Raw genomic sequence first — 15713 nt, 5'->3', positions numbered from 1 at the left:
TGTCAAATCCTAGGTGACCTCCAACCCTACAACTTCCGAGCATGGCTGGCTGAGCCCTGTCTGCCAGGACTGACTTCAGAATCCTCCGAAGGCTGCTGCCTGCCTGCTTCCCCAAAAGCCCATCCAAACAGGCCCAGGCACCAGAGGGAATTCCAGACCATTTGTGAGTGTATGTGCACGTACTTGCATGGCTTGGTCTGACTGTCCGTGAATCGTGTATGTGGAGGCATGCATTTATACATACATTTATACCTATGTGTCCTGCGTATGCAGTGAATATATACATACTATGTGTGCATGTGTATATCCATATACTCACATCCTTTTTGACCTACCCATTTCTTGACCTCTTATTTACACTAACATTCTCCTCCACCTAATCTTAGCTACCCACCCCCATGGGCACATCTTGGAGCCTGCCAACACTTAGAACTGCCCCATCTCTGAAATCACTAATTCAGACATGCTACTTTCCAACCATAATCTCTTATCCTTTCATCTGGCATGCTTAACTATAGCCGGTATACCTGTTACCCATCTTACTGGGACCTCTCTACTTTTTCCATATCCGTCAGGCCCCCTGCTGTCTTCATTTCCCTCAACATCCAGCTTAAATCCCACATTCCATCTTGGCAACCACTGTCTTGACAATATCTTCAACTCCTTTGTTCCTTTCATCACACCCCTTGGGAAAATCTCTACTGTGTATGAATCTAAACGTCTGCTTTCTGCACGCCCACAGCCAGGCAGTTGAGCTTTGCTAAAGGAAAGCCACACAACTGAACAGAGAGGTTCCACTGTGAATTAATGTCACCAACGTCAACTGGACCCGCACCACTGCCTAGAAATCCGACTATACTTCTCAAGTAAGATCATATTGCTATTCTTTACTAAAACTACAGCAATCCTTTTCCACTTTCTGCAGGCCTTCCCAGCCCTCCTCTATTAGTTATCAGCAAATGACTGATATACTTCACAGAGAAAAACAAAAGCCTTGGATGGGAACTACTACTTGTCATCACCAAATGCACAAGCCTACCTGCATCTGTGTGCACCCATCTACCTCTCCTTACCCCATAATGACGGAAGAGGGGACCGTCCTCCTGAAGACAGCTAGTGTCAAGAACCTGGGTTTTCCATACCATCTCCTGTCACCTTCTCAGAGACCTCTCTCACTCCTATATTTCGACCCTTCCTTCTCTAATATACAAACGAGCACGTATGTCTTTCACCTTAAAACACAAAACCTGCCTCAACTCCACTGCTGCCCCACCACAGCCCTTACCATTTCTCTCTCCTTCAAAACCACATTTCTGAAAAAGTTAAAATTTCTGTCTCCTCATTTACTCCCCAGTTCACTCCAACTTGGCTCCTATCCCTATCATGCCATCCAGAGGTTTTACCAGAGTCACCAAGGTCCCTGAGCCCAGGTCTGGCACTCATATTTCAGTCTTTACGTTATGTGGCTCCCTCTGAGCAGACCAGTCCTTTTCTTTGGAAGACACTCTTGGTGTCTATGGCATCACACTCTCCTGGTCTACCTCTTCTTCTATCATTCTTTTACCCTCTCTTTTTTACCGTTTACTCTCTTGAGCACAGAGTCAGGCAAAACTAAACTTAAGTTCTAGCTCTGCCATGTAAGACACTGAGCAAATTTCGTCATCACTCTGTGCCTCAGTTTTCTCAACCTTAAAATGCAAAGAATAATAGTAACTACTGTGCAGGGCTGTGAAGCTTAGATAATGGGTTAGATAATGAGTGCAGTGTCTGGCACAGCACTGTCCAACGCAAACATAACGTGAGCCACATAAGCAATTTATGAATTGAATGCCCAGCTCAAGTAATAAGAAACAGATGAAATTAATTTTAAGAATATGTTTTATTTAATTTGGTATAGCCAAAGATTACCATCTCAACAGGGACTCAGTATAAAAAAATTATTAATGAGGTATTTTGTATTTTTTCATACTTAAGTGTGTAATTTACACTTATGACACACCTCAATTGAGATGCTAAATCTTCATCAGAGATACCTGATCTGTACTGAGACTTTAAACAATTAACAGTTGAAAATACAGATTTACCAATCCAGTGTGTTCTAAATATACTGAAAAGTTCTTCCTGAAAGTTTTTAACTTTCGTTTAAATTAATTAAAATTAAATAAAATTTAGAATTTGTTGTCAGTCATATCAGCCACATTTCAAGTGCTCTATTGCTACAGGTGGCTAATGGCAACTATACTGGACACAACAGATCTAGCGCATGAAATGCAATCATTAAATAAGAAATATTACTATTACTACTAGTGACCACTCCTCCTCCTTCTCTAGTTCTGACTCTTCCTCCTCTATGTATCAGACATTGGTATTTCCCAGTGTTCTCTCTTTTCTTCTCATCTTATTCATGCCATTCCCATGGCTTCAATTATCATTCACATACCAATAATGCCCCCAAATCTGTTATCTCTTACCCTGACCTTATCCCTGAGCCCCAGATCTATATATTTAAATACTTTCTCAACAGCTTCACAAGAATGTCTCAAAGCCATCTAAACTCAACATGTCCCACACTGAATTCACCTTCTCTTCCAATCCCCAAACTTCTCCTCCTTCCATTATCTCAGTAAATGCATTCCAACTCTCCCAGTTGCTTACATCATAAACCTTGGGAGTCACGATGGTCTTCTCCTTCATCCTCAACCCTCACAGCCAGTCAGTCACCATTTCCTATCTATTGTACAGTCAATTCTGCTGTAACACTCATTTGAAAGAGCAAATTTGTTCCAGGGCAACTGAAGTATCAGGGAACGATTTGCATAACGCACATTGTGCATTCGTGTGAGACTGTGTCCTTAAGCGATACAAGATAAACACAGGAAGTTACACCCAGCTGAACAGAGCTGTGTAAGAATAAACAAAATGACACATGCGTACACCTCAAACATATACCAGCTACCTGGATCACCACATGTGCTACAAGCCACAACCATCTGATTACAATCTCTGATTTCAGAGAATTCTCTTTCCGCCTCTTCACAATAACTCACAAGCTACAACCCTTCTCATGCCCACTTCCACAAGCAGACTTCAAGTTTTTTTCAAGGTAAAATGCCATATTTATCGTAGTACTTATGTATTTCTTAACCCTTTAATGCGTGTAAAATCATGCTGCCCATAATTTTTACTTTATTAGATTCGCATCTTTTTTCACGTGTCGCTGACGAGGTTTCAGTGCGGTGCACCTAACCCCATTTTTATTGCGCAGCTTTCCACAGCATGGTGATTTGGGGGGAGGTATATGTAGCATCACAGCAGAACTGACTATACCATTTAACACTCCAGATTCAGTCCATTTCTCTGCATTTCCACTGCTAACAATTTAATCCCAGTAGCTATAATCTTTCACTTGGAATGGTCCAATTCTCTGGTTCTCAACCAGGGACGGTACCTCCACTCCCACAACATCCAGGCCACGGGAAAAGTATGTGTCTGTCGAGGGGGAGGTGGCATTTTTAGCTGTCACGGTGACCTGGAGAGGTGCACTACTGGTTTCAATGAACAGGGACTGGGGATGCTGCAAGTTCAGCAATGTTGCCCACATGATGATGTGCCCCGTCCCAACACGCCAACTATAGCCCCATCAAGAAAAACCAGTACTGGTCCCCTATGTCTACTCCTAGCTCTCTCTACACTGCAGCCAGAGAGACTTTTTTCAAAATGCAAATCAGATGATGCCTCTCCTATGTTCAGTACCCTTTAATTGCTTCCCCTCGCCCTAAGGATAAAGATCAAAATCTAAAGTCTGGTCTACAGACTCCCCTCCAGTTTCATCTTGTGTCAGCCTTCTCTCTTCCCCACTTTCACTGTGCTCCAGGTAGTCACTCATTCAACAAATAATGATTAAACATCTACTGTGTGCCAGGAACTATGCAAAGTGATGAAGACAGAAGAGTAAATAGAAGAGACAAGTTCTTTGGCCCCCAGAGAACTTACATTCTACTTTCATGAAGCTGCCAGGCTTCTCTTCACCCCAGGGCCTTGCCACGTGTGGTTCTCTGCTTAGCCAATTCCTGCTCATCCCTCAGGTCTCAGCTTAGACTCCCTTCCTCCCTCCACCCCACTAAGTCAGGTCCCCTTGTGATGTGATTCCATGAGTCTGAACTTTTTAGTGTTATAACACAATTGAAATTGTTTGTTTAACATCCATCTCTTCTGTTATATCCCCAGGGCCCAGCACAGTACCTGGAACATGAAAGGCGCTCAAAAATATTTTGCTTATTGATGCAGATGTGTATGTTTATATATGTGCATGTGCCCTTACATTTTATGAATATGTATATATAAACACATTCGTGTCTGTGTATATTTTCAGATACTTCTGCAGGTGAATATGTGTATACACATGTATCCAAGTATGGATACATACACACAATTTTGGATATGCTCGCTTGAGTGTATTCATTCACATGGGTACGCATGTATATTTGTTTGTGTGTGTGTGTGTGTGTGTGTGTGTGTGTGTGTACTCTTCTGGCCCCTCAGTGACAGCTCTGACCTCCTGGAAGCCGCTGGAAGCAGGGCCCCAAGTCCTCTCTAAGCTGACAGTTCAATGAGAGTATAGATCATTCAATGACATTCCAAATGTCAGCAAACACTGGCTTGCGCCTCTCTGCTACAAGGAAAGTAGGTGGAGACGGGAGATGTGGAAACCTGGCCCTAGAAAAGTTGTCCTTCCCTGACGCAGCCCACACCGCCTCTGGACAGGAAAGGGCAGCTGAAAGATAACATTCTGCCTCTTCTCAGACTGGAGGCCTTAGTCAGTCAGTGCAGACCGTTGTTACCTCAGTCCCAGGTACTCACTCAGCACGTCTAGGTGGCCAAGCAGACCAGGACCCTCCCCATTCTTTTCATGGGGCAAAGCCCTGCTGGGGGGTTGAGAGGAGAGGACAGGAAGGGAAGGGGGTAGGACAAAGTAAGATCAAGGATGGGAGAGGAGCCTGTAGACAGCCAGGGCCTGGTCCCACGTGGGGACAGAAGGCAGGAATGAGGCTTTTACATGGTACTCCCACAACCCTGGAAATGGCCTCTCCGGCTTAGCTTTTATCATTGCTCTTTTAAAGGGTGCAGGAATCTTTGTGCAACCTGCACTAAGTCACGCAGTATTAAGATCAGAAAGATTGCCATGTGCCTGGACCTCTGGGGCCCTGCAGCCTCCCTGTCTTGCATGGCTGCTGGCAAGGACTGGAGTTCAGTCATCTTTCCTGCTGGGCCCTTAAGCACAGCTGGAACACCATGTGGCTGCAGGGCAGAGAGGAAGGGGTGAGACCTCTGGTTTTTCCTAGACCTGCTCAGTCTACCTCCCAAGAGGCGATCACAGAGACCTCAGTTTCCCCTGGTACCCACTCCCCGCTCCATGGCTCAGCACAGTCTGGCAGACAAGCAAGCTGAGCAGGCTCAGCACAGCCGCCTCCACTGCCAGCAGCACCGAGGTAGTCCCGAGTGGCAATGTTATCACACGGGTCGGCTGCTTTCCTGCCTCTCTGCCAAAGAAGCTAGAGGCAGGGAGTTATCCATACACCAAAAAGTCTAGTGAACTTCACAGAGCAATTGTTCATGGTCAGCGCCTGCCTCGCTTGGTGGGGCCTTCACATTGCATTTGCCGAGGCCAGCAAGCAGCCTCAGATGCACTCTGACAGCTGGCACGCCGTCTTCCAGGAGCACAGGCCTGGCCACACCCGCACGCGTAGCCCTGCCAAGGCCCGCGTGAGAGGGCCTCTCTGGAGCCAGCTCTCAGAGGTCAGTCAGCCAGCCAGCAATTGTTCACTGAGCACACACTCTGCACCTAGCCTTGATCTGGCCACCGGGGACACAGAGAGGAACCAGACTCAGTCTTTGTGCTTCGGATGGACACGTCTGCAAGGAAACACACAGACTCAGTTTCAACCCTCGAAGATCACTGATATCCAGAGTGGCAAGGAGCCTCAAGGCAAGAGTTCGACTGCAAAGCTTCTCAGTGGAGGTGAGACCTGAGCTGAATCGTCAAGGAGAGGGAATAAGCCCGATGAAGATGACTGGGGGCACTTCAGAGGGAAGGCTATAGGCCAAGGCCTGAAGGCAGGACAGAGCCTGGCCTCCTCAGCCAAAGCTGGGAGGTAGTAAGCAGCTGTTGTTCAGCTGCAAGGGAGATCATCGGGAGAGGTGGGGAGGGGTCGAAGCACAGACAAGCCAGAGGGCAAAGGACCCATACACCAGGGAAAAGCAAAGGAGTTCACAAACACTGCCACAGACAGCGGCTGCCCTGAGACGTACGGAACAAAGTCCAAGGTCATTGTCTTCCAGTGCTCCTCCAAATGCTCGCTTAGCTCCAGCCCTCACACACACCAAAGGCAGGCTGCTCCCCCTGCCCCGAAGCCCCCTCTCCTCCTCAGATTCAAATCCCACCTCCCTTGAATGCCCAGTTCAAGACCCAAATCCCCACGATACCAGCCGGAGCCTCCAACGACCTCTCCCTTCTCTGGGCCCCCCGGGAGCCACTACTCTGACCTCTGGTGTGTTCTCCCTTTGCTCAGCTTCCTGGGAGGCACTGAACGGCATGGGGTTCCTGGGGCTGCCCCAGGTCTGTTGCCCTTACATCACAGGGATGAATGGGAGTCAGTCTCCCTAGTGGCCTGGGCCTCCTAGAGCCAGGATCCTATCAGAGCAGGGGTCTGCAGCGTCTATTCCTACACCTCCCTTCTTGTGCTTACCTAGGAAGGACAGCACACACTAGGAGAGTACAGTTTTCTGGGTGATTCATTCTCTGCCAGGCCCACTTTCCTAGCTACACGGGGTCCCGCCCAGCCCACAGCCTCAGCGCCCACTCTCCAGGTGCTTAGTGCTACATGAGTGCCAGTCTCTTCCCCCATGCTCAAAGGGAAGTGGGCTCTAGTGTCCACAGCCCTTCTCACATGAGCAAGCTCGGCTGGGGCTAGACAGGACCAAAGCCCGCCTGAACCAACTCTACCTCCCAACCCGAAGGAGATACCAGGGCCAGTCAGGAGGCTCAGAGGTCACACTCATGATCACTCATGATACTTTCCCAGAGGCTGAGCTAGGACCACTTCCCTCCCAGAGGCAATGCAGCTCAGCCCGGAGGAAGAGCTCCAAGCAAGAACCTGGAAACTACCCTTAATCGGGACTTCTCTGCACATCTGGGTTAACACCAAGGAGGGTAGTGTCAAACTCCACCCAGCAGCCTGGCCCCCCAAGCAGCTCCCCACTCCCAGAAGTAACCACAACCTTCCAGCACACATTAGCTAGGGAAGGGTATTGAGAAAAGAGAAGAAAAGAAAAGAGATGAGAACAACAAGATGAAAACAGCAATGAGAAAAGAAAGCAAGAGAGGGGGGTGGTCTGAGGCAAAGGAGAACCAGAGGAAGGATGGAGCGGGACTCAGACACAGTACCTTTTTCAGATTAATCCACTGCTTGAAGTAATCTGCCACTGGCAAGCCCAAGTACTGGCACTGGCCCGGGAGCCTGAAGAAAGGGAGGAGAGAACAAGTTGAGCACCCATGTACCAGGTACGGAGTCTTAAAACAGGAAATCCAATAGAGTCTATAAGACAAAGTGACCTCAAAGGCTAACCCACTAGCCGTGGGTCCTACCCCACCCAAGAAAGGCACCCCACCTCCAGCACTCTGGACACTGGGCTCCAGATGCAGCCCTCAGATCCAACTGTGAGAACCTGGAGACTCTATTCAAAATGACATCAGCCGCACTGCTTTCTGATGGCCTACAACACGCTAAGTGTCTTACTTACATTCTCACGTTAATTCACAGAGATGCTGTGAGGTGGGTAGATCTGTATATATTATAGATGAAGCAAAGATTCAGAGGGGTTACCTAAGAGTCCACAGCTAAAACATGATAGTGCCAAGAACTGAACCCGGATCTGTCTCACTCCAAAGCCTATGTTCTTTCCAATGCACCAGGATATTGTCGCCATCTTGTTACATAGAGAGGCAGAGATGTAAGATAGGAGGACAGAGAGGAAGAGCGTGTGATTTAGAGATAGTTGGGCAGGGGCTTCGGCTCACACCTAAGTCTCAAGCAATAGGCTTTCTGTGATAGAGAAGAGACCATACAGAGGGCTAAAAAGAAGTCAGAATCTAAACCAAGAACCTGTTCTTGTTTTTTCTTTAAATCATAATTTATAAATTATCTCCCCTTCCAGCTGATGATGCCGTTTCACCGACACAAATCCATTCAGCCAAACCCTGATGTTTTACAATAACAGTCACTTAGGCCTCAAAAAGTAAGACTGAACTCCTGCACATAAGGGGCTCACAGTTTGTTCAATGGAATGGATAATAAAAGAAATAGATAAAAAGCCTTAAGTTGGCACTTCCCTGGTGGCGCAGTGGTTAAGAATCCGCCTGACAATGCAGGGGACATGGGTTCGAGGCCTGGTTCGGGAAGATCCCACATGCCACGGAGCAGCTAAGCCCACGCGCCACAACTACTGAGTCTGCGCTCTAGAGTCCACAAGCCACAACTACTGAAGCCTGCACACCTTGAGCCCGTGCTCCTCAACAAGAGAAGCCATCACAGTGAGAAGCCCGCGCACCGCAACGAAGAGTAGCCCCCGCTCACCGCAACGAAGAGTAGCCCCCGCTCGCCACAACGAAGAGTATCCCCTGCTCCCCACAACTAGAGAAAGCCCACGCGCAGCAACGAAGAGCCAAGGCAGCCAAAAATAAATAAACTTTACAAAAAAGCCTTAAGTTGCAGCACTGGGGTACATGGAAGGATGGTGGAGGATACTAGAAATATCAGCTGGGGAAGATCACGGAGTTTTCTTACTAAGAGGAGCTTGGCCACAGGCAATAGAGAGACTCAGAAGAGTTGTGATTTACAAAGATTGTTCTGGGGGCAACAAAAACAATACATTAAAAAAGCTGAGTAGTAGCCAGGAGACTAGACAGTAGCCATAGAGACAGCGAGCCAGCAACAGGAAAAGATATAAAGGAAGCCTCGGTGACCCAATGGGACATGGGGCCCAATGAGAGAAAGCAGTAGAACCCAATTCAGAGGTGTGTGGCTTGGCTTGCTTCACGCTACTCACTGAGACAGATACAAAGACAAAGTTAGGGGCGCAGAGAGCATATCTAATAGATGAAGCAGACCAGCATTTAGTCAATTTCATTATTGTTTTTAAATTTTCTTCATACAGTGTCTCCCTAAACCAGGGTACACTGCTCCCACTGCCTCGCCCCTACCACCCCACCGGATGAAGGCATGAGTTTGGGAATGCAGTTTTAGATGTACACCTGACGTGTGCCAAGCACTCAACATCTGTTGAGTCTGAGGTGCCTAGGAGACATTTGGCAGTGGGGACGATGTCTAAGAGGCGGATGGATATCCAGTTGTAAAGACAGGCCGGGACTGGAGATATAAATTGCTAAGTCATTAATGTAATTTAAGTAAAATTAAAGTCGTGAGAGGAGACGAGATCACCTGGGAAGAGTGTGGAATGAGATGAGCAGAGAGCCCAGGCTAATGTCTCATAAGTTTTGTTGAGCTAAAATGAAAGCAGGCTACCCCTACCAGACCGTCAGCACAGACAAGGAACTCACTACCCCACACCGCAGTCGGCTCTGATTCTGGACGCCTTCAATTCTCAGAACAGCCTTCCTTAATGCTAAACTAAAATCTGTCTCTTGTAACTTCTACCCATGAGTCTGAGAAACGTCTTTAGAAACTACAGAGAATGAGACTTCTGTCTCTTCCTTACAGAACCCTCCCAAGATCTGAGCCTAGGGACCTTCCTCAGAGTTCCCTTCTCCAGGTCGCACAGCCTCAGCTTCTTCGAGAATTCTGTAGGAGATAATGTACCATGAGTCGGGACTCACCCAACCCACCTCTGTGTCCAGAGGGCAAGGCTCCTGGACCTTTTTCAGGGTATCAGATAGCCAAGGTCACACATGCTCTTTGGACCCCACTTCACATCACCTGTGGTCAACCTAAATGATGATGAAAGCAGGCTTACCCTTTCTGGAATATTTACAACTGATTTTTGAGCTTAAAAAGCAGGTCATTAGTGTCAAATGCCAGAGTGGTCAAGCAAGATAGAGCTGAGAAAAACCCAATGAATTTGACATCGGTGGGCTAGTGGGGACAGAAGGCAGCAGGCGACGTGTTGAAGAGTGAGAAGAGATAAGAAAGTGGAGATCACAAGTACAAACTCCTTTTTTAGGAGGCTTGGCAAAAAGAATCCAGTCGAAATGACTTGTTTCTACCCTAGAAAGTGTTAGGGCAGTCAGCCTTCCATCCATTACTCTTCAGTTACCTGACAGACACTAGTTGGAGGTCAGTGCCCATGTTTCAGGTGGTAGAGTTAAGGATTTACTTTTCTAAGACCTGAGACACCTTTCCAAGGGAAGGTTCCTCTCAACACCCAGGTGGCACAGTGACATTAACTACAACCAGTCAGTTTCCTGGGAGGGAGATTCTGGCTGAGGCCAAGATGACGAAGGGGTATCCACGTAGGATGTCCCCATGTGGGAACCAAGGACCAAGACTGTAAGGAAATGAGGCAAGATTTTGAAAGATGAAAGGTAGCTTTAGGAACTAGAATGTGTTTGCCTAAGAAGCAGAACTGTAACGTCTGGATGATTGTCTTATTCCCTTCCATTTTTCTTTCACGTTCCTTATCCTTGGTATTTGTGAAATGCTTGCTCAGGTCAGCTTTTTTTTTTTTTTTTTGCGGTACGCGGGCCTCTCACTGTTGTGGCCTCTCCCGTTGCGGAGCACAGGCTCCGGACGCGCAGGCTCAGTGGCCATGGCTCACGGGCCCAGCCGCTCCGCGGCATGTGGGATCCTCCTGGACCGGGGCACGAACCCATGTCCCCTGCATCGGCAGGCGGACTCTCAACCACTGCGCCACCAGGGAAGCCCCTCAGCTATTTTTGAAGAATCATATTAAGACCTGTGAGTGAAGGGGGCCACCAGAAGCACAGAATCTGCAAAGGAGCAGGTTAGGGGACTGGCCAGCAAAAGGCAAGGGTCCTGGGTCACCTATCATACTCTCCCTTAGCCAAGCCCAGCACCCTCTGATTCTTTTAGTTGACACAGGCCAGGAGCGCTTTTGGCTGGCTGGTCTTGGGAGAGGGAAGGGCTCCCTCTTCAGCAGGATTTCAAAGGCAGATATCAGCTGTAGGCTTCTCTACCCAGGTAGGAAGGGTCTAGCTCAGTAGGATCCTGCCTGTTTCTCTTGGTGGAGGACCTATACCAGAGTGGCCGCACTGAGGACAGACTAGACAGATTGTCAGGCTGGAGACTCAGCTTCAGATATGGCTCAGCCGCATCCAGAGTGCTGCCTGGGCCCCCTGGCTGACTGAAGCAGAGGGAGGCGGGACCATCATTCTCACTCGGGGCCCTGGTCACTTGTAGGTACACATGTTGTTTGCAGACGCACAGGCATTCAGGTTGTTGAGTCCTCCAGCTAATGGGAGGTCCTAGCTATGTGACTTCAAGATACAAGCAGTACAGTTATAGAGGACCCAGGCCTATCTTCACAAGAGACACAGAGCCGTATGCCAGAACTTGAACTCCCAGGTGCCTCGTGGGAAGACAGCTACACATTTCTATGACAGAACCCTAGCCCAGCTTAGAGAGCACCAAGAGAAACCCTGTGAGGAAGGTAGGTTAGAGAAGTTGTCACCCCTTCATAAAAGAGGAAACTGATGCCCAGAGAAGAAAAAGGATTTGCTTAATCAGACAACAAGCCAAGGGCAGAGCTAGAAATGGGATCTAAGTCTTCTAACTACACAAGGCATCAATCATATAGATGCAGTCTTTGCAGTCCCTGGGAAGGCAAGGCCTGGGACTTCAGAGGGTCAGGTAGCATGGTGGTCAGTGCTCAGGGTCACACCTGGGTCCACGGTTCTTAGGAGCCTAAGGCTAGGGTCAGTGGGTACCAGTGGGTACATGGTTCCACCAGTTTGGAGAAGAAAAAGGCAAAAGTCACCCTGGCACAAAGGGCCTGAATGCTGTTGAGTTCCTACCAGATACTGATCCCAGGAAAAGAGCCACTGGCAGTGGGCCCTGGACTAGCCTACAGGCATGAACGTGCAGGCAGGTTTATGGTGCCCAGGTCTCCAGGCAGCTGGGATCACTGGGCACAGAGCTCCTCAACTGCCCAAACATCATCTGGCCATGCTTATTACTGCTGCCCAATGAAATTTTATGCACCAAGTCCACAGGTGTGATTTCCCCTTCTTTATGAGGGTCGGAATGACATCACTGATGGCCAATAGAAAAGAGCCAATTATGTCCAGGCCATAAAAAGGAATGGGATTTTTTTTCAACCAAATCAAAACTTCCTTCAGCTTCGTGAATGCAAGGGGCCCTCTTTAAGGAAGCCAACCCCCACCACCAACCCCAGTCCTGCCTGTGGGCTCTAAACCAAGGGATATGATTGCTTTCCAAATACTATGGGGCCTAAGGCCAGAGAGGGGCTCTGCCTTCGGCGTTTACCATGTGGCCCTGCTCTTACCACACTGGCCCCTTAGGGTCATCAGAACCCACTGTGAAACCCTCTTGCTGATGCTTGACTGGCTCCCTGCTGCTCCATCCAGGGGGGCATTAGAAAAGATATGGTACTCCTCAAGTTCCTTTATTACTCCCGCTAAATAACATAAAGAAAGCAAAGAAAGCCCTCTTCTACTTAGAAAGAACAGTATGGGAGGAATAGAGGTGTAAGAAACAGCCCCCCGCCCATACAGCACAGAGCAAAAGGAGCCCCTCATCCAGCCCTACCACCTGCAGCCCAGCACTTGGGCTAGGTCCAGACAGCCCTGATGGCAAACAGGTGTGACCAGCTCAGCGCCAGCCAAGGCAGGGGACTAGCTCATTAAGGGAATGTCACCCTTGCTAATGGGTATGGGCGGGATGAAGCCACTGTTAGCAAGAGCTCAGCTTTGAAGACTGGGTGAAGTAGAGCTGGGGGACTCTGCTAGAACTACTAGGCTTGAGTCGATGGGGCCAGCAGCATCCATGGAGGTCTGACAAACAGACTGGCAGACACCAAGAGCCAGGACCAGCAGGAGAGCAGGCACCAGTTCTGGCAGAGGTCATGGACACTCTTCCTTCTGTGCTTCTCTCTCTGCAAGTCTTAGGGACAACTCTAAACTGGGGAGATGCAGGTCACTCTCAAGCCCTTGAAGAGGAGGAAGTCAGCTGAATTGGAGGCCATATTTGACCCCTCTCTGCCTCTCTGGAAAAGCTGTGGGACCCAGATCTCGGAGTGGTGTAGGCTTTCAGTCCTGGTACTCAAACGCACATACTGCTCGCCTTCAGAGGGCAAACTATTTTGTGCCACCTGATATGCAGAAAAAGGGGAGTGTTGAGGTGCAGAGGCCAAGAGCAGGGAGAAAGGCCCTGTCTTCTTCAAAGTCACCTTGGAGCACGGAGGCATGGAAGGCCCAGCCTGGGGAAGGCGGAAGCAGCAGACCCAGTTGACCAGTCAGATGGGAGCTCCTGCCGAGGGGTCACCCGTGAGGGGGGTTGGACTTGTTTCCACGAGGGGCTCCACACTTGCTCATTCTGATACAAACCTTCCCGAAGAATGCTGTCACTGGCTGTCCTGCATCTCAGAACCACCACATCTCCTAGGCTTGTCTCCAACTCCCAGGGCTGAGCCTCAGGAAGGGTCCCCTTCCCCTGGGTCCCAGTCTGGGAGTCCTACTAGTCAGAGCCTCCCCAGTCAGCATGACGTGATTCTGCATCCAGCTCCGGCAGGCTACCCCAGCCGAGGCAGCACTTAGCTGGGGACGCAGCTCTTTGTCTCTCCTATTTCCGTTCCCCTACCCAGAGGAGATAAACAGACCCTGGGTGATAAACGGCCCGCCTTTCACGATCACTTTTCCTCAAGTTGAGGAGAGTAGCTGGTGATGGATGGGCTGGAATTTGGTTATCAGGAAGGGCTGTCAGCCAGAGGTGCCTATCTCCTCCCCCACTACGCAGGGCATCATTACGCTGTGGCGTCGAGGTAAAATACGAGCAAGGGGAGGGAAGGAAGGAAGAGGGGACGGCTGGGCTTCTACACGGAGCCCACTGAGCTACAATGAGAGCAGGCACGGGGCTGGGACGTTAGTTATCTGCCTGTGACACCTTTTATCTCTGCACAAATTGGTCCTTCCACCCCCACTGCATCCTCTTATACAAACACAGGCAGGCACCACGTGTCACCATTGCAATCGCGTAGCAATTTAACCCGAATTAGTGAGGGGGTCAAACAAGGAAATAGGGGTTTCTCATTTCAACAGGTTCCTTAGTCTCTGCTCTGAACCACCACACTGGGGGGAGGAGGGTGGAGAGAGGCAGACTCATAATTGAATTCACTCACTTGGCCACTGCTGATGTATAAAAAATTAATGCTCAAGTCTCGTACTTATCAAAGCCAGTCAGTTTCCATCTCACCTGCAAGACGCACCATGGCAGGAGATACAGCCTGGCTGCCCCCGGCGGGCCGAATGCTCAGTGCTTTCTACCAGGGCAGGACTGGCAAGGACACGAAGGGAGAGAAAGGCGCTGCCCTGCACCAGCACCCCCTACTAGAAGCCTACAGGATAGTGTGTAGGGTGTGGGGGAAGGATGAGGGCAATGGGGGTTACAGGAGGTGAGCACATCAAAGATGATCCTGGACAGTTCAAGAATACACTTCAGTCTACAGAGAGAAAAGGCATTCTGGCTCCACCCTCCACCAGAAGATGGCCAGTAACCCCTCTCTGTCCCACAGACACACACACACAGACACAGCTGTGCTGAAATGGAAGAAGCCAATTGGAGCACTGACAGCACTGACAAGGCTAAAAGAGCAGGGAGTGGAGGAGTCAGGTCTGTTCCCAAATCACTTCCCCCATGCAGACCCTGGAGCTAGAAGAGCCCCTGATGGGGGCGGGGGGAAGGAGAGCACAGTAGAAGCCCCACCAGGCACATGGCTCTGCCGCACTAAGAGACAACTTGGTCAAGTGAACATGTGTCCTTGGGCAGCTACATCACCGCCATGCCCTGCTCTGTGACGGTTAAACGAGCCGGCCAAGGGAAACATACTTTATAAACAAGCACTTATAGAAGGGATTCTGGCTGTAAGGAGGTTAGCTGAGACCAAACCTGCCTTTGGAGATGCTTCCAGGCCACCTGCATTGAGAAGACAGTGCCTCGGTCAGGAAAAGGATTCTAGAGAAGTTTTCTGGGGATGACAGAGTAGGGAGGTCCCAGAACCATTCAACAGTTGCCAAAATGAATTCCAAGAAGCTTGGGGGTGAGGGGAGGAGCTGTGGATAGAGAAGCACCTTGGTACTCATTCTCCAAATCCAAAAAATCAGCACACAAATAGGAGGGAACAAAAGCCAAGGCCCCAGTCTGAGACACAAAGTGGGAGAACTTTCTACCTGAATTGATACCACATATTGATGGGTATCACTGAGACCCAGGACCCTCAGGGGTAGAGGCCAATCAAACCTGATTCCTATACTCAGGGAGCTTTCAGGACCACCTAGAAGATAACCACAGCATCAACTATAATGACCACTCCAGGAGAGACTACAGCAAAAGGGTCACTTCATTCCTGGGGATGGGAGGGCAATGCTGAGGAGCACTTACAGAGACTGAGCTTCAATCCCCTTTGCTATCACACACGCGCGCGCACACACACACACACACACACAC

General features: G+C 49.3%; 1 protein-coding gene across 7 annotated transcripts in view; it reads right to left on the bottom strand.

The window, feature by feature from the left end:
- The window catches only part of ERI3 (ERI1 exoribonuclease family member 3), a 129689-nt gene that overhangs the window by 54278 nt on the left and 59698 nt on the right, over positions 1-15713 (bottom strand). For all 7 annotated transcript variants that reach the window (XM_024760410.1, XM_024760409.1, XM_024760406.1 and 4 more), the window contains one exon: positions 7445-7517. In XM_024760410.1, coding sequence (XP_024616178.1) covers positions 7445-7517 — 73 coding nt within the window. The remainder of the gene's footprint in view (positions 1-7444; positions 7518-15713) is intronic.

This window comes from Neophocaena asiaeorientalis, unplaced genomic scaffold (assembly GCF_003031525.2).
Source record: "Neophocaena asiaeorientalis asiaeorientalis breed wild unplaced genomic scaffold, Neophocaena_asiaeorientalis_V1.1 scaffold761, whole genome shotgun sequence".
Classification (NCBI taxonomy): Eukaryota; Metazoa; Chordata; class Mammalia; order Artiodactyla; family Phocoenidae; genus Neophocaena; species Neophocaena asiaeorientalis.
This window is presented reverse-complemented; position numbering and strand designations above follow the sequence as displayed.